At 33.4% G+C, this 24497-nt stretch overlaps 1 protein-coding gene across 1 annotated transcript in view; it reads right to left on the bottom strand.

Moving 5' to 3' along the window:
- The window catches only part of LOC149536291 (uncharacterized), a 39656-nt gene extending 15438 nt beyond the window's left edge, over positions 1-24218 (bottom strand). Inside the window, exon 1 of the mRNA XM_089806257.1 lies at positions 23957-24218. Coding sequence (XP_089662383.1) covers positions 23957-24218 — 262 coding nt within the window. The remainder of the gene's footprint in view (positions 1-23956) is intronic.
- Positions 24219-24497: the final 279 nt, after the last annotated feature.

Here is a 24497-nt window from a genome sequence, read left to right as displayed (position 1 = left end):
ATAACAAGAAAAATCCATTTTCATTTTCTCTAGTGTCTTTCTAATATATATATTTTTTAATTATTTAGCATTGTGTATCAGATTTTTGAACACATGTATACAAATCTCAATATAATTTTTACAACAACTCTTGGATCTCAAGAAAACTCTTTCACGATATTTATATAAATAATGATTGGTTTCTTATATCTCCTTGTCTGTGTGTATATACATGTATGCTTTTTTTAGATCATTTCCAGTTTGTTAACACATATTTGATTGAGACCTAAAAGTTTGAAACTTTGATAATGAGACAACATATTTCCAACAAAAATGGATTTTTGGGGTGCTTCTCAATTTGCAATACCATTTTCAACATTAGAGGATAGTCTTCTAAGCATTTTTCCTATGTGCTAATTTTTTTCCTGATTTGTTATTATAATTTAGGCAGTGCTTATCTATTCTAGTATTGATTGAGTATAGGATTTTATGTATATTTGTAAGAGATATAAGGACAAAATTTATTTGTGGTTGAGTTTTGAGTCTTTGATAATGGTTTGGAGACCTATGTTGGAAGTTACCCTTTAAGGCGATTGTCAAGGGATTTGTTAGAAATTTCTATTCCAATGTTGGTTGACAAATTTATCACCTATCCCTATTTTCTATCCAATCAAGGTGATAAATGTAGCCACAATTGAATTGATCAAATAATATATATCATCAATTAATTCTCTACTTATTTTCAAAGGTGGAAACTGCCTTCACATGATTTAAGCTTAAACAAAATATTAACTTGAAGTTGCTTTTAGAGTGAAAACGATAAGGAAAGCTTTTGACCAAAAAGCTTTCAAAGGTGTAAACTCCACATAAAGAAATACTGAAGTAAAAGAGTCTAACAATTTAATAGAATCCACAGAAACTCATTCACAAATAAGATTCCCATATTCTACATAGATGAGTGAAAAATTTCCACATAGATGAGTGAAAACTTCAACAGTTTTATCTGTTGATATCTTCTCACATGAAAAACATTCACACACCTCGATTCGAAGATCAAATATGTATAACTTCAATAGTATAATTTCATTGAAATCTTTTCTATGAAAATAGAAAACAAAATAAAAAATTCTATTAAGAGTCAATCATAGTTCACCCAAAAGACCCCTAAAAAAAGCAACGATCAAATATTTTAAAAATCACAAAATAATGGTTCAAAAGAATTGTTACTTTCACATAGTACTTTTAAAACAATAAATAAGTTTTCTTTATAAATTATTAAAAGAAAAAATCATAAAGAGTTTTCAAGCTTCCATTGACCCTGGACCTTGGACACTTTTTGCCTTGACCCCCGAAGCTCCTTTTGCCACTTCCACTTCCTTGACTCTCTAGTAATATTCCTAGTACTTGTTAGAATAAGTCTTTATTTTATCATGATCTAGAATGACAATGGCCTATAGCTTGATTCTCCACTTAGGAAACTCCGATTTTGCATCCCTAATTTTCTAAGGAATGTTTGTGTCCCTAAACTTGAGAGTCTTTCTCCCCAAATTCATTAGTCAAGTCTACATCCAAAGTGCTAAAAACACCTTTAATACTTAGCAAATTGTGAAAGTGTTGATCAAGGACTTGGTTAAGGTAACTAGTATATTATTTATAAAAGGAAAGCTTCTAATTAGTATAATATAACCAAGAGGATTTAATTTCAATGGATTGTCTTCTATCTTCTCAATTACCAATACTATATGTAACACCTTGCCAAGTGACCCAAAAGAAATTAACCTAAAGTTTCACTAAGTTTGTCAAACTTTTTTTAAACAACAACAGATATAAATATAGCAAAAGCAATAACATATATATAAACACATACCATAAAACAAATTACAGTTCTTAAGGGTCCCATGACATTGAATCACATTTAAGTTTAATTAATACTAAATGTGATATATGACACATCCACATTAAAGAATAAGTACAAGTATGAATCCATTTAAATAATATACAATTACAAGATGCCACTTGGAAATAAACAAAATGCACAATCATGCACTGTATAAGTCACAGGGTATGAGAGGCTGAAATAATATACATCATGAAAAAAATAACATCATCTCATAAGATGTATGAAATCAAATACAATACACTTTGAGTATAATCATCCATCATAGAATTACAAGATCAGATAAAAATGAACATTTGCACAAACACATCCAACAATGGCATCCGACGGTCGAATCTCAATTATATAAGAAAATGCACTACCACCCGACCTTGTAGAACCCAAAAAGGTCCACTCCCACCATGTTGAGAAGATAAACTCAAGTCACAAATAGGATAACAACTCAAAAGTCAAAACCAAAAGCTAGGTTCAAGAAATCACCTGAAAGCAAACTATCTCAAGGGTACCAAGACACAAGTATGAATTAAATCCAGAGGTAACACAAACATGTAGGAAATCTACTATGCAAGTGGGAAAGTGTCATCACATGAGCCAACTCTAGGGTTACCTGACAGTCTTTTAATACTCTAGCCCCTAGTGTCTCTATATGGTGTCAGTATCCTTTCATACAGAAAAGGCATATTAACAAGTCATCTCTAAGGTTACAACGATAGTCTTTTAACACTCCGGACCCCTTAGTGACTTTCTGTGATACCAATATCTTATTAAATCATTTAAAACCCACTTAATGAAATGTTATCACTTATTAAAATAACCTACAATGGGTTACCTTTCAGCCTCTTTAGGGCCTCAAACTCCATTGCAAGCCACTTCCCAACATGACATAAATAAAACCTACCCTAAGCTCAACAAAAGAAAAATATCTCAAATAACTATAAACCACACATGAGTTCTTAAACATGCAATTGGAAAGCATTGAAATATTACTGATCAAAATCATGGATTTCACCAAAATGATCATCCTAATAGGATTGATCCAAAATCAAGTATACCTAAACCAAATCCATGTCATAACATGACATCACCAAAAACAAATCACACAATCACCTTAGTCCTATACAAGCAACTATAAAGCAATCAAGGATAATTGATCGAAGACTCAAAGAAAGTCATACAATTCACCTTAGCTTCACATAAGAAACTAGAAAGCACATCAAATAATTTGATCAAACTCATCATAGCACACACATGACACATCACCATGGTCAGGTATAAAAGATTGTAATCAGAACAACATTTCATAACAAAACCCCCAAGCCTCTAGTAAACATTTTGACTTGGTCAAAGCTAAGTCAACCTTGAAACCCAACATCACTAAACCACACATCACATAAAGTACATGCAATAGTAACTTTTCATAATTCATTAGGTTTTAGAAAACACACAAGTTTAATATTCACTATTAGTTTTCAAGTTTTCATTTTTATTTTTTAAAAATTTAGAAACACTTTTCCGAAATGGAAACCTACTAAAAATGGAAACTTGCTAAAAATGAAAACTTGCTAAAAATGGAAACTTACCTAAAATGGAAACATACTAAAAATAGAAACTTTGTCGAAATGGAAACCTACTAAAAATTGAAAATTTTTCCAAAATGGAAACCCTATCCTGAAAATACAAATTTGTTAATTGATTCAAACTACGAATTATCCAATTAATCAAACGAATGTTTCAAATATTAAATTCATTTACAAATGCTTTTGAAAATGAAGAACAATCAAATTCATACACAAGGGTTTCAAATCATCAAATTGCTTATAGAGGTTTCCTAAAATGAAGAACATTAGATATGCAAACAAGGGTTTCAACCTAGAGGAATTCTGGAAAACAAAAACACAACAAATGCGAGGAAGATAGGAATTCAAAGAATGAGAAACTACTGCACAAACCCACAAGATCCTACCTAGATCTAATGCTAAAACATTGAGTGCATAGAACTCACAAACAATTCCATTTTTTCCTTCAAAACCGTCTTCTCAAAAAATTGGCTCCTCCAAACCTCATTTATTGCAAAATGAGCTCTAGATCTCTAATAAAGAGTTCTCCCTTAAATTTAGGGCTTCAATTGTGCAATCACGCAAGAAGACTCATTGATCTTTAACTATTATTATATTTTAATTTCATGCACAACCTTTATGCCATTAATTAAAATATCTTTATTAAATAATTTTCTTTCTCTCTTTAATATTTCTCGAGATGTTTTTAATATAATATTTATTAATTTAACTAATAATATTATTTAGAATTTATTATTAAAATAAAACTGCTAAATAAATTATTATTAAATTAAATAAATATAAAATGCCAAAATTAGAACTTTAATAAAATCTTTAAATTTAATTCTTTTATTTAATTAATTTCTCAATTAATTAAATATAATTAAATATCAAATTACCTTAATAAGATTTCCATTAAATGAAATCATTAATTATCTTTTAATTTGATTTAATTATAACAAAAAATCATCATAGACCCACAAGACTAAATACGAAAATTTATCATAAAGTATAGAATACCAAAACAAACTCTAGGGTCAAAATCACAAACTCACATGAGTTGATGAATTCAGAAGGGTGAAACTAACTCAAATACTTGTCCTATTTTCTAGGACAATTGGCTTAGATTAGGTTTTGGACTCAAGAGTTATCTCCCCAGTTATCACATTGAAATAGTACAATAGGGTATGCTCATCTTGGCAATTTAGGGAAGTCAGTACTCGGTACTTACAATTTGCATAAAATCCTTGCATGTGTATACTCATATGTTCTAAACTAAACAAGCAATGGTGGGGAGTGGTGCATCATGTAGATTCTAACTAATAGGTGACTATGACTCCCTCCCTCAACCACATTAGGAACATCAATCAGAAAGTAAAACAGACAAGTACACCATACACATGCAAGTATGGGGTAAGTATCTATAGAACTGCATATAAATCATCCCTCTAACTAACATCATGAAATAACAAAAAGTCATTAAATATGAACATATATATCATCATCAAAATAATCCTAAAATAACTAAAATAAATTAGTAACTCATCACAGTTATAAACTGAGTATGAAATACATCTAATCTAATCTGGTAACCAGGTACTGATAATCATACAACATAATCAGGAAACAGGCACAAAAGAATCTGACAATATGACAAAAAAAGTCAACTAGGGGTAGGAATTACATTCACTCCCCCTAGATTTAAGCTTACTCCTGGAAGCCTACAAGAAAGATAAATCTAAACTAGGGGTAGGCATTACATCCACTCCCCTTAGACTTAGGCTTGCTCCTGGAAGCCTACTACAATGACTAGAGTAAATAAAAGTCAAAGAGTACTATCTACAATGTCAAACAAAAAGCTCATTTAAGAAACTAATACAAATAAGTTAACTATGTATACACTTTCAATCACTTAGAGCAATATGATTATTGTTTAATAATAAACCAAAAACCATATTGATCTAACATTAATCTTTTTAACAAATACTAAAATAAGATCCCTAAAAATACTCCAAAAAAAAGATCAACATCTTTAATTCCATTGGAAAACATAAAACTTATAATGTATAGACACAAGTCAAGAACATAATTGTTATGAGTTTTCAAGTTTCATGTTCAAAAAGTTCCACTGCTTCTATTTTGTTTTTTGTTTTGTTTTTGTTCAAGCTATTTAGGTTCAAGTTTGTAATAGATACATAACACTATTTAAGTCTCATTTCTGTTCAACTAGTTCAAGTGTTTCAAGTTTGCAATAAATACATATAACAGTTCAAGTTTCATTTTTAGTTAACTAGTTCAAGTTTGCAATAAATACATATAATAATTCAAGTTTCATTTTTAGTTAACTAGTTCAAGTGTTCAAGTTTACAATTAATACATATAACAGTTCAAGTAGTTGACAACTAGTGGCATTCCAATATACCCAAAGCTCCCAATGTAGAAACTCATGCTCTAGTACTAGATGTAACACCCTTCCAAGTGACCCAAAAGAAATTAACCTAAAGTTTCACTAAGTTTGTCAAACATTTGTTTTTTGGAAAGATAATAACTTAACAACAACAAATATAAATATAGTGGAAGCAATAACATAAACATAAGCACATACCATAAAACATATTACAATTATTAAGGGTCCCAAGATGTTGAATCATATTTAAGTTTAATTAATACTAAATCCAATACATGACACATCCATATTAAAGAATAACTACAAGTATGAATCTATTTAAATAATATACAATTATAGGATGCCACTTGGCAATAAATAGAATGCAGAATCATCCACTGTACAAGTCACATGGTATGAGAGGTTGAAATAATATACATCATGAAACAAACATCATCATCTCGTAAGATCTATGAAATCAAATAAAATACACTTAGAGTATAACCATCCATCATAGAAATACAAGATTAGATAAAAAGAAACATCTACTCAAACACACCCAACAATGACATCTAACGGTCGGATCTCAATGGTATAAGAAAATGTACTACCACCTGACCCTGTGGAACCCAAAAAGGTCCACTCCCACCATGATGAGGAGATAAACTCAAGTCCAAAATAGGATAACAACTCAAAAGTCAAAACCAACAACTAGGTTCAAGAAATCACCTGAAAGCAAACTATCTCACGGCTACCAATACACAAGTATCAACTAAACCCAAAGGCAACACAGAAATGTAGGAAATCTACTATGCAAGTGGGCAAGTGTCATCATATGAGCAAACTCTAAGGTTACCCAATAGTCTTTTAATACTCTGGCCCCCAGTGTCTCTATGTAGTGTTAGTATTCTTTTGTACAGACAAGGCATACTAATAAGTCAGCTCTAAGGTTACTATGGTAGTCGTTTAATATTCTAGATCCCCTAGTGACTTTTTGTGATACCAATATCTTATTAATTCATTTAAAACCCATTTAATGAAATGTTATCACTTATTAAAATAACCTACAATGGGTTACTCGTCAGCCTCTTTAGGGCCTTGGTCTCCATTGCAAACCACTTCCCAACATGGCATACAGAAAACCTACCCTAAGCTCAACAAAAGTAAAAGATCTCAAATGATTATAAACCACACATTAGTTCTTAAACAAGCAATTGGAAAACACTAAAATATAACAGATCAAAATCACAGATTTCACCAAAATAATCATCCTAATAGGACTAATCCAAAATCAAGTATACCTAAACCAAATCCATATCATAACATGACATCACCAAAACAAATCACATAATCACCTTAGTCCCGTACAAGCAATTGGGAAGAAATTAAGGACAACTAATCAAAGACTTAAAGGTTATATTAGGAAAGTCACACCATTCACCTCAATTCCACACAAGAAATTGGAAAGCACATTAAAACATCTGATCAAACTCATCATAGCACACAAATGACACATCACCATGGTCAGGATAAAAGATCGTAATCAAAACAATATTTGAGAACAAAACCCCCAAGCCTCTAGTAAACATTCTGATTTGGTCAAAACTTAATTAACCCTAAAACCCATCATCAATAAACCACACATCACATAAAGTGCATGCAATAGTAACTTTTCATAATTCATTAGGCTTTGGAAAACACACAAGTTTAATCTTCACTATTATTTTTCAAGTTTTCATTTTCGTTTCCAAATATTATAGTTCATAATGTTTTCGATCTCAATCAAGGTTCATGTTTTCATTTTCTCAAAGTATTATAATTACTAAGGTTTTCGAATAATAAAATTTCCCTAGTATTACCAATCATTTTCATATATTTGAACCATATAAACACATCCAAGTTTATAAGAGAAAACATTAATTATCCCAATTAATTTCTTTGATTTTCAATTTACTTTAGAATTATATTTAAATAATAAAGTAATAAATCAAATTTTCAAATAATTTAATTAAATTTTTTAACAATACTTATCAAAATTAATAATAATTATTATTATCAATTTTTTTTGAAAAAAGGGGTAAAATTTTATTCAATTAGATCCAAATTATAGAGCAAAGGCCAAAGGCCCATACCACACTACATATTCCTATCTTCCAATAACAGCTAATCAATAATCCCACGATACTCAGAAGGTAACTCATTCCTACCACTAATATCCCAACTAACTACATTCTCTAAATCCCACTTCGCCAAACAATCTGCCACTCTATTCTATTCATGAGGAATTTGGCAAAAGGAGATAGAGTCCAAGGAACTACAAAGACTAAGAATTTGTCTGGCCAAAGAGACTAATTGCCAACTAACATCCTCAAAAATTTGGTTATTCAGCATATCCACAACAATCCGAGAATTAGACTCACAGATGATCTTCTTCTAGCCTAAAGAGCATTGTCTCTCAACAAAAATCTTAATATCAAGGGCCTCCATCAGATTAGTAGAGTGTTGATCCTTGTAAATAGAGAAGAGAAAAACCACACCACCATCATTACCTCTACCTATAGCCCCAATACCAACATGACTAGAGTTCCCCTGAGAAGAACCGTCTGTATTAATGTTCAAGATCCTAGCTGGGGGAGGAGTCCACCACCCCTCCACAAACATGTTGCTTACCATGACGAGGTCTTTTTCCAAGAGTTAATCTCTAACTATTATGACCCAGGTTTAAATTCCTCACAATAGCTTGATCACTAGGATTTATACTTTCAGACATATCACACTTTGCAAAAATAGTGTCTTGAAGCCTACTAAGAATCATCTTCCACAATTGAAAACTTCCTAATTTGGAGTTAGAAATTTTTTTGCAGTTCCTCTCTAGCCAAAGGTTTTAAAGAATGAAAATTGACCCAACCATCCAAGTGATTTGCAAGAAAGAAGTCTTTGCTAGAGGTCTGACCAAGCTTTCAAAAAAATCAATTAGAGATGTAGCATGAATAAAATCATGACTCCAAGCCTCCCACCATCTGTGCCATATCTCTCTCAAAAATGGGCAAAGAAAAAATAAGTGAGAGATACACTCTTCATTGTGGAAGCACACAGAAGGTTCATGAAAACCTCATTTGCAAAGATTCTCCCAAGTGAGGCATTTCTTCTGAGCCAAAAAACATAAAAAAAAAAAACATTTGGGCTAGGAAATGTTATTCCAAACCTTCTTCCACCAGTGCACTTCAGCTACACTATGTAAGTTCCTATCAGGTATAGCATAGCCTTGAGCCACAATAAATTTACCTTCTGGGCTAGGACTCCAAGCCAAAACATCCCTCACATTAAGGGAGCTACAAAACCTATTCTCCAAAGAATTAGAAAGAAGAGCAGGATCCACATCAAAGTCACCCACAGGCCACTCCTGAGGATCCTTCTAGCAAGTCACCTCCACCTGACTCAAGCACTTGACAGTCTTAAAATACTCCACCTTAAACCACCCAACATCAGTAAAATTATGGCAAAGAGGCTAAATCTGGGGAAAGCTAGAGAGAATGGGAGGGTGGCCATTCCAAGAGTCCTACCAAAACAAAGCATCTAAGCTTCTATTAAAAATCCATAAGATACCCTCCTTAATCAACTGAGTGCCCTTCTTAAGGGTATTCCAAACACAAGAGCCTATACCCAATATAGTGAGTCACAACAAATTAAGGTTATCGACACTAGGAAAATACTTGTGGGTAAGAATCTTGGCCCAGTCTTGTTGCTGATCGTTGCACCACCTCTAGTACAACTTAGTAGCCAAGTCTGTGACAACAAGCACTATAGACCTAAGACTAAGGCCCCCATCATGCTTTGGCCTACAAACACACTCCCACTTAACTAAACTCCACCTTGAGGAGAGGAGGCTACTAGACCAAAGGACTTGTTGAGATAGAGCATCAAAATCCCTTACAAAGGTGGAAGGGGGAATATGCACACAACGCCTATAAATGGGGAGAGACTGCACCATAGTCTTTAGAAGAACCACTCTCCTAGCAGAAGATAGCCACCTATAAGTCCAATGACTAACCTTACTCTGAAACTTATCTAAAATCCCTTACCATTACTCTCTACATTGAGATCCCAAAGTCAAAGGGATCTCAAGGTATATCAGGTTAAGATAATTGATCTAAAATCTAAGGATCTTAGCAATCCTAATTTGGATAAGCTGAGGGGTATTGAAGAAATAAATGGAGGATTTGTCATCATTAATACACTAACTTGAAGCCTTCAAATAGATGTCTAAGGCTCTCCTAAAGTTCATAGCCTTTCTAACTTTGGCCATGCCTATCAGCATAGTATCATCAATAAACTGAAGGTGAGAGTAGCAAGGAAGAGAATTGTTCCAACTCCAACCTTGAATAAGACCTGTCCCACTTGAGATTTAATAAATCTTCCAAGTCCTTGCACCATGATAATGAATAAATAAGGAGATAAAGGGTCCCCTTGCCAAAGTCCCCAAGAAGCACTAAACAGATCTAATGGTTCCCCATTAATAAGAACTGAGAAGGAAAAGAACATCACACAACTAAGAATCTAATTCACCCACTCCTCAGCAAAGCCAAACAACAAGAGAATTTTCTATAAGAACTCCTAGCTCACTTGATCATAAGCTTTAGCCATGTCAAGTTTCATAAACATAGCCTTCTCCTTAGAGTTAGCCATAGAGTGAATAGCTTCCATTACAATCACAACACCATCCAAAATTTGTCTTACTTCAAAAAAAACCCCATGCTCAGGAGAGATCAGAGAATCAAGGAGAGGCTTGAGTCTCACTGCAATCAACTTGGTGATGATCTTATAAACAACAATACATAGAGCAGTAGGTCTAAATTGAGCTAACTGATTAGCCCCCTCCTACTTAGGTATGAGAGCTAGAAAAGTAGAATTCATGGACTTGAGCATCTATTTATTCCTATGAGATTCCTAAACCACTTCAAGGAGATCAAACTTTATTATTTCCCAAAACTCCTAAAAGAACTCAATCAGGAACCCATCTAGCCTAGGAGCCTTACCTTTTTTCATGTTAAACACCACTTTCTCCAATTTAGGTAGCAAAATAGGACATAAGAGATCCCCATTCATCTTAGTAGAGAATAGGCGAGGAATGCAATCCAAGATGGCCCTCTCCTCATCCCTAGCAACAAGATCCTCTTTAGAAAAAATGTTATATCCCTAGTTATACCATTGAAATACTATGATAGGGTATGCTTTTCTTTGAAATTTAGGGAAGTTGATGCCTGGCACCTACAATCTGCATAAAATCCATGCATGTACATACTCATATATTCTAAACGAAATAGGTAATGGTGTGGAGTAGTACATCATATAGATCTTGACTAGCAAGTGACTACGACTCCCTTCCTCAACAACATCACAAATGTCAATCATAAAGTAAAACAGACAAGTACACATACACATGCAAGTATGGGGTAAGTAACCATAGAATTGCATATAAATCATTCCTCTAACTAACATCATGAAATAACTGAAAGTGATTAAATGAACATATATATCATCATCGAAATAATCTTGAAATAATTGAAATAACTTAGTAAATCATCACATATATAAACTAAGTATGAAATACATTTAATCTAATCTAGTAACCAAGTACTAATAGTCATAAAACACAATCAAAAAATATGCCCAAAAGAATCTAACAATACAACAAGAAAAGTCAACTAGGGGTAGGTATGTTGACAATTGACTAATGAAGATATGTAATTTTTGGCATTTATGGCAACACATGATGTACATGGTTACAAGGAACCTCAAAAATAAAGATACTCAACTTTTGGTACTCAAAAGATTGTCTAAGTATGAATTTGGTTTACAATAGTGTGTTGTTTTGTATGCAAGTTGTTGCTAACATCATATTATGACTAGGGAAGTTAGATGGAGATCATATATATGTTGATGATGATGTGTATAACCTCAGACATCAGTACAAAAAAAATATTCATGTTTTACCAGTGAAACAGGGCAACAGAATTAAAGGAAATGAATTATTTTGTTTACAAAATAATTACTTGACCAAGTAGGGCTGACATCCTAGATGTTTACTCTAGGTTGGAAAAGTATATTGTGGTCTTAGGTGACCTAGAAAAAATTTGTGAAAAGAAATAGTGTTTATGCAAAGGACATCTTGCAAATTCAAATGTAACAGTTGTGATATGTTGTATTAGGCAATTGTATGCGAATTTTTGTGAAAGTGATATATGCAAAGTTTGAGAAGCTATTTTTGTGATCCAAGATTGAGTTGAAGATTAGATATCAGTCAAGAAAGAAGTTATAGTATGTATTTACCAAAAGTCTAATTACTTGTTTAGGTAGTGAGCTCTTCTTGTAATTGGATCTGCATGTCTAGGCAGTGGGCTCATCTTACATCTATTGTACTACAAATCCTAATAGGGTTAGCACAACTTCTAATATGGTTGGAATCTCCTAATAGGGACTCTCTATACTAAATTTTCTCATTGAATCCTAACACAGTCCATCCTCTAACAAGGATCTTATATATCAGTATATTATCTAGTGGGTATCATCCCCATCGGGGTTTTCCCTTGGCTAGGGTTTCCCTAGTTAACAAAATATGGTTTTATGAGTTATCTTTGTGCATGGTTACTATTACTATTCAACATTACTTATTTAATTTGTTATGTATGGTTTAAAGTAATAAACAATATTGTGTTGGCAACTAAAGTTTGTAGATTAGTGATTCACCCCCCCTCTTAGTAATTCTTATTTCTAACAAGGCATTACATCGACTCCCCCTAGACTTACGCTTATTACTGGAAGCCTACAAAAAAGATAAAACTAAAATAGGGGTAGACATTACACTATAGGTTTCAACTTTATTATGCTCTCCATAGTTTTCACCAGATCATATAAAGTACTCCATTCATCTCTTGTCATTTTTAGTTCTTAGAACAAAGATTTCCTTTGATTAGTGATACTAATGTACAAGATCTTGAGCATGATTAGGTATTCCATACCTTGATCCATAATTTCTTCAACACACTTGGCTAATATTGGCACTTTGTTGATGTCATCTTTGAATTGATTAAAAAAAATCTACTTTATGAAGCACTTGGGTAGAGCTAGAATCTTCTCCCTTGATAGAGAGGATGATAGAAGTCACAAATTTCTATTAAGGTAAAACCTATGCCAAATATTCTGACAACAAATGATTCTTCTTTATTTAGTTCTTGGGCTCTTTGGTTAGGGCCTTGATACATAAATTTGCATTATAGGCCTCACTCTCTAGGTTGGAGGGTCTCATATCTACATAATAGATAGTGTAATCAACCTTTGTGATATTTTCCATGTCTACATCCCTAACATGGTCAATTATCTCCAAGATGTTGTTCCTAGTACTAGAGTCAACAAAAATTCTAGACACCCTCTTAGCCCTCTTTGACTTCCTATCACTTTGAAAGAGTAAGGCAATAGTGTCAACCTCATTAGCATTTGGATTATTTCCTTCTTTTCTTCTCCACTTCTTGCATCAACCAAATAAGGGAAGTGAGGTTAGATCCAACATGATTGGTATCACATACGTCTATTGACCCAATGGATGGAGGTGAAAGGGTTACAAAGGTAGTGAGAATAGGGAAGGAAGGTATTTCCATTATTGATGTTTTGCAAGTCTCTTTCATGATCTACTAATACACAACATTGGGATCCTCTTTAATTTATTTATACTTTGCAAGGGTACTTTCTTCATCTAGTTCACATGTGTGTTTGACCTTAACTTGATCCTTATTAGGTTGCTCTTCATCCCCACCACTCTGCAGATCCTTTTTTACAATCTATTCTAATCTACCTTAGGGACACTTTTATCATTTTGTGAAATTTAGGATCAATGATAATATTTCCTTCTTATGTTCCAATAGGGATGTACAAATAGATCCCAAATGACTATATTTGTGACAAGGTTAGTTTGGTAAAATCCCTTTTAAATAATTTTATCCCATCTATGCAATCCACCCAAAAATCCTCCAATGTGGTTTTGTGAATGCAATTTTTGGATCCACACAAATTTTATCATACAAAACCCATATTTGAAATTGAGTTCTTTCAGGAAGAGTCAACAACTGATAACTCTCCGTAAAATTTTCTACACTTTTGACAATATTTGGAGTTTTTCATGAGTAGGACATAGAAATAGGAAAGGTGAAACCCTTCTTCCTCATGCTTCAATATTTGACATTTACCATAGCCATATGTTGGCACATTTCTAAAAATACTAGGAGGTTCAAATGGTGTATGGGAAGCTATGAGGGTTCTTTCTCAAAGCTCCCTATCCTCAGGTAGGTGAATTGTTTGAATTGGATGTAAAGAACATAGAACCCTAGCAAAAAATTGATAGAGTTTTGGAATAATCTCATATTGGGTCACCCTTCTAACTCCCTAACTAACCTCATGTTGAATTCACCATTCATTCAAATAAAATCTTGGTTACCTTTATTTAAGGTGAGTTAGGCAAACATTTTGTACATAGGGGCTCAAATAGAATGTATTTACTAGGTAGTCAAACCCTTCCAAAAACTTCCATGGATGGAAATGAGATATACTAATATAGAGGAGAAATCAAACATTGCATTGCTTGAAAATTTCCTGAACTACCTATTGGATCTTGATGTGAGTTGTAACAAGATTTAGACTTGGAGGGAATAGACACATGTCAACTCCTTATTTGGAAAAATATTCCAATTGCAATAGAATATGTGACTCACTTAAGAATAACACATGTAGTTAATCCTTCACCAGCGTGATGTGATGCTCCTTGGCTCATGTGACTCTTTACTTTCTCCTCTAAACCTCCTGTCACCATCAAAAGGGAATATTCCTTCAAATTATTATTGTTCTAGTGGTCCCTCATTGTTATAATCATCAGCTAGAATCCACCATTTTACCCATTCATCAAATTTATCATTTATTGGTCATTTATGCTCAAGGATCTGATCTGCCACCTGTCTGTATGGGTTGAATTTTACTGTGGCTTGTGTGAATTCTTTCTTAAATTTTTCATACATACCCAAGAATTTAAATTTTTGAAATACACACTTGAAAAAGTATCATATTCATATCTTGGGCTATTGATTTTACCATGTCACTTACCTTGGTAATAGCCTCATTTTTCCATTTAGTAAATTCCTTCACACTTTTCTCCTCTTTCAAAATTGTTGGTAATAATGTGTCCCAAAAATACTCTAAATTTTCTTTTAGCTCCATCATCTTATTTTCAATATAATTAGGCAAAACTAAAATTTTCTTGAGTGATTTCAAAATTTTAACTTTGAGCATGGCATTGAAAGAAGCCTTAGGGTTCACTCTCACACATAGTTCAATTTGCTTCATCTTCATAATTTTTCCAACCCACTTCTGATAAGTTGGGTTTACCTAAGTTCTATCATCCTCCAATTTGTTGATGGCCAAATATAAAAGTTCACACACTTGGTGGAGTCTAAATATTGTAGAGTTAATTTTATCATGCAAGTGCATTAATGTGGTTTGAATAATAATGTCCTTATCAAAACCAAAACTACTTTTGTTATTTTCAATTTTTAACTATAGGTCAATCACCTCTTTCATCAAAGCATTAACATATTTTCCTTCCTTGGGTGGAATCTATTGGAGTGGGATATGGAAATTGTTGGTGTAAATGACACAATACACAATTATCTTAAAAGCTTGTTGTATCTATACAATATAGGAAACATGTTCTTTTAGATCTCTAGTTGATTTAGAGATATTGGCACCTTCCACTCTCTGAAGGACTATGTTTTCCCTGATTCCAGTATCATTAACAATCTACTTCCCAGAAGTAAATAATGAGAAGGACCAAGTAGCTAAGGTTGTTAAGTACTCTCTATAATACATGCTTGTTGGAGGTCTATTTGATTTCTTAATATTTGATTCATTGAGAAAAATAACTCTAAACTTTCCTTTGAATTCTCGTACTATAGATGATCTTAGTCATCACAATTTTGGATCTTAAGCTTACTGGTTGACAATACGTTGTAAAATGATAGCCTTTAACTCCTTCAAAGTGACATTAGAACTGTTAATATTTGGGAAATAACCTTAGTTGCAAATGGAAAAAACCTTTTTCTTTTGTTAGTGTAATAGATTTGAATTTCCATTGTTGATTGTCTTTTTATTTTGCATCAAATACCTACCATGTTACTTGACCCACAATGACCATCCTTATCATCACCTTGGACCCATTTCTCAGGAAATGGGAACCAAGAAACAATGCCTCATAAGCCTCTTTGAAAATTCTATGCTCCTGAGAGAAGAACCTATGTGTTTGAATCTCACATTTTCACAAGACAAATGACAGACTTCACAAGAACATGTGAGAGTTGTTGATATCTCAACTAGAAATGTAATGAGATTTGAAAGCTTTGGCCCACCATCAGACATGTCTTTACATCTAACTTTTTTGTAATGATCTCTATGAGGCCTCATGAAGATGCACTACGTTTTGGATTGTATCCCCACCTTTCTTGCAAACATACAAAGGTAGATTGGTTGTGCACTAAGGTTTTAATATTGAAAAGAATGTGGACAACATGTAGATGACTTAATGAAAAGTTGTGACTAGCTAGGGAACTAAAAAGGTGCCAACTACATGGTGTGACAACCCTTTCTTAAACATATATTAATTAGAATTTATTTTCATGGGTTACGAGTTAATGTTATAAACTCTTAGGAAAAAAGGATCTCACTTCATGATGCACTTAAGTTACTAAAAAATTAACTTCAAGATATAAAAATTTAAGGGATTCCACACATTGTTCTAGGGTTTTCACTTTAGGGAAACTTTCACTTGGATAGGCATAGAAAAACCCTAGTTCAAAACAAGCACACATAATTTTTTTTTTCCAATACAAGGATTTCCTGAATTTGCAAAAAATACTACCAATAGTGGCTCTATTTGGGGATGATGAATAATTTATGTCCATGCAAGAGTCTATAATCACTGGGAGAGAAGACCATACATTTGACAACATTTTGGAAATCAAAAGGTAGAACAACAAAACACCACATATCAAAAAGAAACAAACAAGACTATATACAAGCAAAACCACAATAGGAAGGAAAAACACACCTATACATTGTATATGTGGAATGTGGCCTCAGAGTTCACACACACACACTTCAACATAGTCCTTGTATATAGATTCATCCTAGAATGAGCATGAGATTGTTCACCCAATAGGAGTCCTGCAAGTTGACCTGTTGCCTTCTATCTAGAAGGTTTTTGCTTGTTTATGCTCTCAGATTTGAGGTGTAGGCAACCAGACTATTCTAGAATGAAGGATTTAAATGCAATTAAGTCTATATGAGTGTGCAAGTAATCTAAAATGAAATAGGCATTTAATCTAAGAACATATAAAATAAGCTAGACTATATGTATGCATATTAAAGCTAAATGATGTTAAAGCTAAAACAATGAAAAAGCTATGACAAGATTGAGTCTGCAATTCGACAGCAATTCAATATCATCAAAATCCAACCTCTGTAATGAGGAATTAAGAGTCTCTTAAATAGAATTCAATTAATCCATCAACGGTTGAGATCAATTCAGATGAATGGTTTAGATCAAGAGGAGATTCAGTTAGAATGGAAACTTCCTTAAGAAAGGGGAGTTAACTGAGCTTTCCATGAGTGAAATAAGGAATTAATGGATTTCATTCCTTTTCTAATTTTTGTTAACTAAAGAGTTTCCCTTTTCAAATTGAAGAGAAGATTTTGTAGATATTATTTAATTTAATAAGTAAGACATGACCTCATAAATGCCTTTTTCATTTAATTGAATATTCTAGTTCAATTAAATAAATTAGGCATAATTATTAAATTAAATATTTTAATTCCTTAGTAGATTAGCCTTAGGATATAATTTATTTTAATTAAAGTATAAATACTTCAAATTAAATCAAATCTTAATCAATAGGTTTAATGTGTCTAATATGAGTTAATACTTTAGGAATAAAATAAAGAGTATAATAAATGCAGATTTAGGGTTTTCTGCATTTGACAATTAAATCAAGTAGCGAGTAGTAGAATAAGAATTGCCTAGTGACAGAGGACTTAGGATTGATTGAAATAGACCAGAATTGGTAATCATGGCAATGAGCCAATTTTGGGGTTTTACATTTTGCCCCTCTTTGAATGAATGTGCGAGCATGACATTCAATTCAAAAAAAATTAGAAAGTATGATGCAAGGATCAAGAAATGAGATTGGTTCCAAAGTTAATGATACAGAGACCAATTGATAAGCTTTTAAGGACCATCTCCAGAGCAGAGCTTAATCCCAAGGAACCCAAGTAGAGCACCTAGATACCTAAATTGATAAGGATTTTAAAGATTTCCTTTAGAATGAAGTTTAACCTTTAAGGATCTAGAAAAACAATCTAGATACCCGAGATTGATAGCATTTAAAAGATCATCTCTAGAATAGAGCTTAACCTTTAAGGATCTAGATAGAATAGCTAGATACCTTAAATTGATAGCATTTAAAAGATTATCTCTAGAATAAAGCTTAACCTTTAAGGATCCAAATAGAACACCTAGATACCTAAGGTTTGATAAGAATTTAAAAGATCATCTCCAGAACAGAGCTTAATATTTAAGGATCCAGATAGCACACCTAGATACTTAAGATTGATAAAAGATAGCGAGATCAAATTATGAGTCATAGAATCATCCCTAGAACGAGGCTTGATCCTCAGGAGTCGAGGTTTAGATTCTCCCTATACATATCCATCAAACTCTAATAATAACTGCTATAAAGTATGATCAACTGATGACAAGATGAAATAGATGACAAAGATGTCAGATAGAGGAAACAAGATTCCCCTAGTGATGAGATGCCTCAAATGGTGAGGACATAAGATGGGAACAAGATGCCCCGAGCTGATTGATTTGGAATTCAAGTTCAATGATGTAATCATCCTACCCCCTCAGGAGAAAAATTGAAAGATGACACACCAAAAATATGATGTAAGGAGTATGTTGAGAGATAAAGAAAAGAAGAGATCATAATGATTAGAAGAAAATTCAGAGTCAATTCAACATGATTTTAAGGTCTAGAAGACCAAGCTTGACCAAAAGTTGACCAGAGTTGACTTTTTCCAAAATAAAATTTGAAAACATGAAGAATTTTGAGTTGAAAAGATTCCAAGAATAAAAAAGTATCAGAAAAATGTGGACTGCACAACCGTTCAATCATGTTGGTCCCAAAATTTTAAAACGTGTTTTCTTTTAGCCACTTAAGTGTCTCAGATTTTGAATTCAATCCTGAAGAAATGGGTTCAAAGAAGCCAAAGTAGCCTAGAGGGTGATTAATCAATCATTTGTGCAGTTGTTGAGAACATGATGCTTTGTACAAGCCACCAACCACTCATTATAGAAGATGAAAGTAGATTTTCAATTGAATCATATTTCGAACCAAGTAATGCAATACTATGAGATATGCAACTCTAAACTAGATGCAACCCTAGCTATGGTTACCAAGTCTCAACAATTATATCATTTTTGAGCATATAGCCAAAAACCATAGATGTCATACAATTCTCACTGACATTGCAATCACAAGAATATGAATAGGAAATCTATTCTAGTTTTGTCAAAATTAAATGTAAGCATTCAAGACACAAGAAGCCAGAATGACCAAAACATTTATCCCTTTTGATGTAGCAAGTTAACATAAGCATCAAAGCATAAACACTAGGATGACTAGAATGTTGCTTGCATGTAGACACACCAGGCACATGAGAGATCCTTCTTATGCTAAGTAATCAATAAGTTTTTTATCTCCAACAACCCTTGCATTTGTAACCTAAGACAAAAGCATGCTAGATATACTCACAGTGGCCCATATGTTCACTTAGTAGGACAAGTATCAATATTTACTATAGCATAAAGAGTTCAATCCAAAAAACAAGGAGAAGAACCAACATTATTGACGTATTCGTATAAAAGGAGTCAAGGTAGACCCGACCATCCAATACGAGATGAAGGCTCTTATAGTGGACACCCCTCTTATAGGAATATGTCAACTAATTAGAACTAAACCATGGATAGAAAGCAAAGAAAAGATCATGCCCCCAATCATTACTTCTTTAGTTAGAAATGACATCATCGAGTTGCTCGAGGAGACATGATAAAGCAAAAATAAAGAAAACCAAGAAAATGCTTAGCATATCCAAATAAGTGTGTCATTTTCAGTTCAATGTTTGTCATGGGATTGATGTCACGTGTCAATGTTAAAAATATGGATGAAATAAATCTCTTCAATAGGGTGACAACAGTAGGTAGATGTAGTCAGAATGACTAGTGACTAAGGTCAAAGAGGAATCTTTGAGGTGAAGAACCTAAAGAGGATTGAGTGATAGTAGATAGACACATCCAGAATGACTAGTGACTGACACAAGAGAGATCTTCCATAAAGGAATCTCAAAACGTGACTCGAGCAACAACAGGCAAACACAACTGAAACAATTGTTGATTGTTGCAAAAGAGATTTTATGAGGAGAATCTTGAAAAGTAGTGACACTAGCGACAGTGGGCAGACGTAGAGAGGACTACTGGTGATTGTTGCAAAAGAGATTCTATGATAATAATCTTGACAAGAGTGACATTGGAAATAGTAGGTAGACACAGCTAGGACAACTGGTGACTATTGTAAAAGAGATTCTATGAGGAGAATCTTGGAAAGAGTGACACTAGCGATAGTAGATAGACCCAGCTAGGATGACTGGTGATTGCCACAAAAGAGATTCTATGAGGAGAATCTGAAAAGAAAAGTAAGCAATAGTAAATAGACATAGTTAGAACAACTGGTGATTGAAGCTTAAGAGATCTTCTGTAAGAGGAATGACACTTTTTCCAATTTTCCAAATTTTTGTATTTTTTAATTTTCCAATTTTTATTATTATTACCAACACACCTACTGCTAGGTTTTCACCAAGATAATAGATTTTTTTCAAGAACTTTTTACAATTTTTAGAAATTTTTAGGATATTTTCAAATTTTAGAACTTTTTTAGAGATTACTAGCTCTCAAGAATGATTACCTTGATTTTGTTCTAGTGTCTAGCAAGGTGTAGGACAAGATGTAGTAGCAAGCTGGTGGATAAGTGGAGATGGATAGGAAAGGAGTATGGAGCGGTTGATGTTACCATCAAGGAAAATTTTTACAAGATTACCCAAGCTTGAGAAAAAGATATAATAATATAAGCTCATGGTGTAATGAAGGGTATTATGTAAGTAATCCAAAAAAAATGACCATGTCAAGAGATTGCTAAGAACTGCATTTTCTTCTTTCTTTTGTTGATAAAGACAAAAGGGTTAACTGAATAGGATAGAACAATTTGTTATGGAGGTTATGAGTAAATGAACTTGGGAATGAGGACATATGAAGGATAAGAAAGATCATGATAGGATGTCATGGATGGAAGAATTATGCATTTTACTAGGTTTTAGGCTATGGATGAGATAAATGGGATCGAAGGATAAAACGTGGAGTGGATAGGGTATTGAAAGGGATGCACAAGGGGAGAAGACAAAGTGGGCAAGATCAACATTGACACACACCTTCAAGGGTAGTGGAATGATGGAGGAAATATGGATGAAATAGTATGAGGTTTAGATGTATAAGGTGGTGGAATAATTTTGGAGGAAGGTGAAGTATAAGGTTTTGGAACCTTTTTAGTAAGATGGTGTGAAGAAGATGGAGTGGAAGCCTTTGAGAAGCTTACATGTCAACTTTGATTTTTTTCAATATTCAAGTCCTTCAAAAGAGACTGGGGAATCCATATAGCTTTTGATTTTTCATTAGATGCTTTGGAACACATTTCTTTAATAATAGATTTAAGAACCTATACTTTCTTTTGTTGAGCTCTTTAAATAGTGGATATTTGCAGTCTCTTTTATTTATTTTCCTTCTTGACATTCACATGTCAATTAGAGGAGACAGTGTGAAATTTTGAGAATGGATTCATGCACTTGTGTTTGAGTTGATCATCCAAATTGCTTCTGAAGGACTTGGGACTTGTGGATGAATGAGGCCAATATGATTGGTTTAGATGGAAAGGTGAATGTGAAGAGTTAAAGTATGTGTATCTTTGTTGATCTTGGGGTAAGGTAGGAGGAACGTGTAATGGGCTAAGAGTGGAAGTAGGAGATAGAGGAACATAAGGTCCCAATATGGATGGAAGGTTTGAAGGTTCTAGCTTAGATAGATAGGGACCAAGGATAGATTTCGAAAATATGAACAAACCATGAATAGGGATATCATCACCTTTAGAGTGAGCAACACGACCAATGCCATCAATAGATTTATGAGTAACTATTATAGGAGGAATACCTTTGACAAGAGTATTTAAAGCTTGAGCATAGTTTGGAAGTGAATGTAGTGAGGTAGAACAAGATGGTGAGAGAACACTTTTATCTTCAAAAGGAATTTTAGGTAGTATACGAAAAGTATCATTCTCTTGGTCTTTAATAGTCTCCTTAAGGGTGGTGGAAGGAATATCTTGATCTTGCTTAGTAGAGGTGCATGACATGGGAGATGGAGGACTATGTGGCTCTTGAGATGGAGGGATGAAATCTTGATGGATATGAGAGGGTACTTGATCTTGATCTTTAGATTTTTTTAAATCCTCTTGACATGGATCCACTTCTAAGGACAAGGTAGGATGTGGAGTTTCCATGGTAGGCTCTTGATGAGATAGTGAAGGGATAGTTGGAGTCAGTGTAGTTGGCATAAAATTGCATGAAGGTTGAAGATATGTAGTCTTAGTAATATGGAAGAGGTTTGCAGCCAAGTCAAGATTAGCTTGGGTTTCTTTTAGAGGCAGCCCTTGAGGGTACACATAGTCAATAGCAAAAGAATTAGGTGCTTTGTTTGGTGGAGGTATGTTGGAAAAAGTAGAAGTTATGTTTGAACCATTACCAGACATGGTTTCATGATGTTGATCCTTCTTGAGAGTATAATCTATAGTAGATGAGAGCTTAGATTTTTGAATTATGTCATTGTCAAAGAGATCTTGGATCTTGTTTTTTAGCTCCTTACAATGTGAAGTTTTATGTAGATTATGTCTATGATAAGCACAATAGTTACTCATAAAGGAAACTCCCACCCAAGTGACCTTAGGTAACACAATGAGTTTCTTTTGAAGAAGTTCTTCCAAAGTTGATTCATAAGATCTTCCCAAAGGGGTGAAATTACGCTTTGGTTTAGGATCCCAAGGTTTTTCTTCAAAGATATTTCTAGCTTTCTTGGGTGTTTGTGAAGTGTCCTCAGATATCTTAGATTCAAGATCACAAGAATTTGATTTTTGGTTGTTATAGGAGGAAGGGAAATTTTCTCTCAAGGAGAATTTGTTCGACGATGTTTCATCTTTCACAATATCAAAAAAGTTTATGTGACAAAGCCTCTTGTTCCATAACCAGTAGTTATCAACTTTAGCAACTAAACATGTCATCTCAGTAGGATTCAATTGAAAAACATTACCTCTTATTCTTGTGTCAGTACCAATCATCTTACCATCTTTATCCTTGATAATACATGTCTTCTCTATGAATTGCAACTAATATCCCTTGTCAACTAACTTTCCAACACTCAAAAGATTATGTTTCAGACCATCAAAAAAATAAACATCATCAGTGTTAGTTTTCACATCAAAAGTAATAGATCCTATTCCTTTTATATAATAGGCCACATTGTTTCCAACTCTAACAATTCCTCAATCACAACAATTGAATTCAATGAGCTTGTTCATATCTTCAATCATACAATGAGAACAACCACTATCTATAATCTAATTAAATTTCTTCCTTTCAACTTGTGATTCTAATGCTTTTTCTTCTCTAACTTCCTCTCTTTCAGGACGTTCTTCCTTCATTGGAACAAATCCTATTTTAACAATTTCACTCAAAAAAATTCCACACTAGCTTCTAGTTCTTCATCATTTGCATAAAGACATTCTCTAGGCTTCCTAGGTTTGAAATTCCTTCAATACTTCTTTACTCTTTTAGGGCACTTAGAAGCATAATGACCGTATTCATTACAAGTCCAACATTTAAAGATTGTCTTACTTTCAGGTTCTCTTTTCACAAGCAAGGCACTTCTTTCTTCAGTCTTCCTGTCTTCTTCAAATCTTCCTCTACTGTCGCTAGCATAATCTCCATTACTATTTGCACTTCTTTTCAATGCAGGTCGAACACTCAATACACTGAAGGGAGTCTCAACTCTAGGAAAATCTCCCCTTTGTCTCAAACTTATCTTCTCTGATTCCAATCTTCCAAGAAGAGTTTCTCTTGTAAACTTATCTATGAAAGGTATAACTTGTTCAATCATCTGCACTATCTTCTTATATGGAGGTGTTGATGTTTTCAAGATCTTCCATAGAATTTCATCTTCATCCTTCTACCATCACGAGCCTTAATTCCTACAAAAATCTTTGATATTCTACCGAAATAACTTCTTATAGATTCATCTTCCATCATTTTAGCTTCTTGAAATAAATAAATCCAATTCTTCAATCTAACCTTTCTAGCATGCCTACCACCTTCAAAAATAGATTCTAAGGCTTTCCAAATTTTATGTGCCAAATTTAGAGATTTTACCTGATTGTAC

This window comes from Cupressus sempervirens, chromosome 10 (genome assembly GCF_028749045.1).
Source record: "Cupressus sempervirens isolate cs-2001-9-10 chromosome 10, ASM2874904v1, whole genome shotgun sequence".
Classification (NCBI taxonomy): domain Eukaryota; kingdom Viridiplantae; phylum Streptophyta; class Pinopsida; order Cupressales; family Cupressaceae; genus Cupressus; species Cupressus sempervirens.
This window is presented reverse-complemented; position numbering and strand designations above follow the sequence as displayed.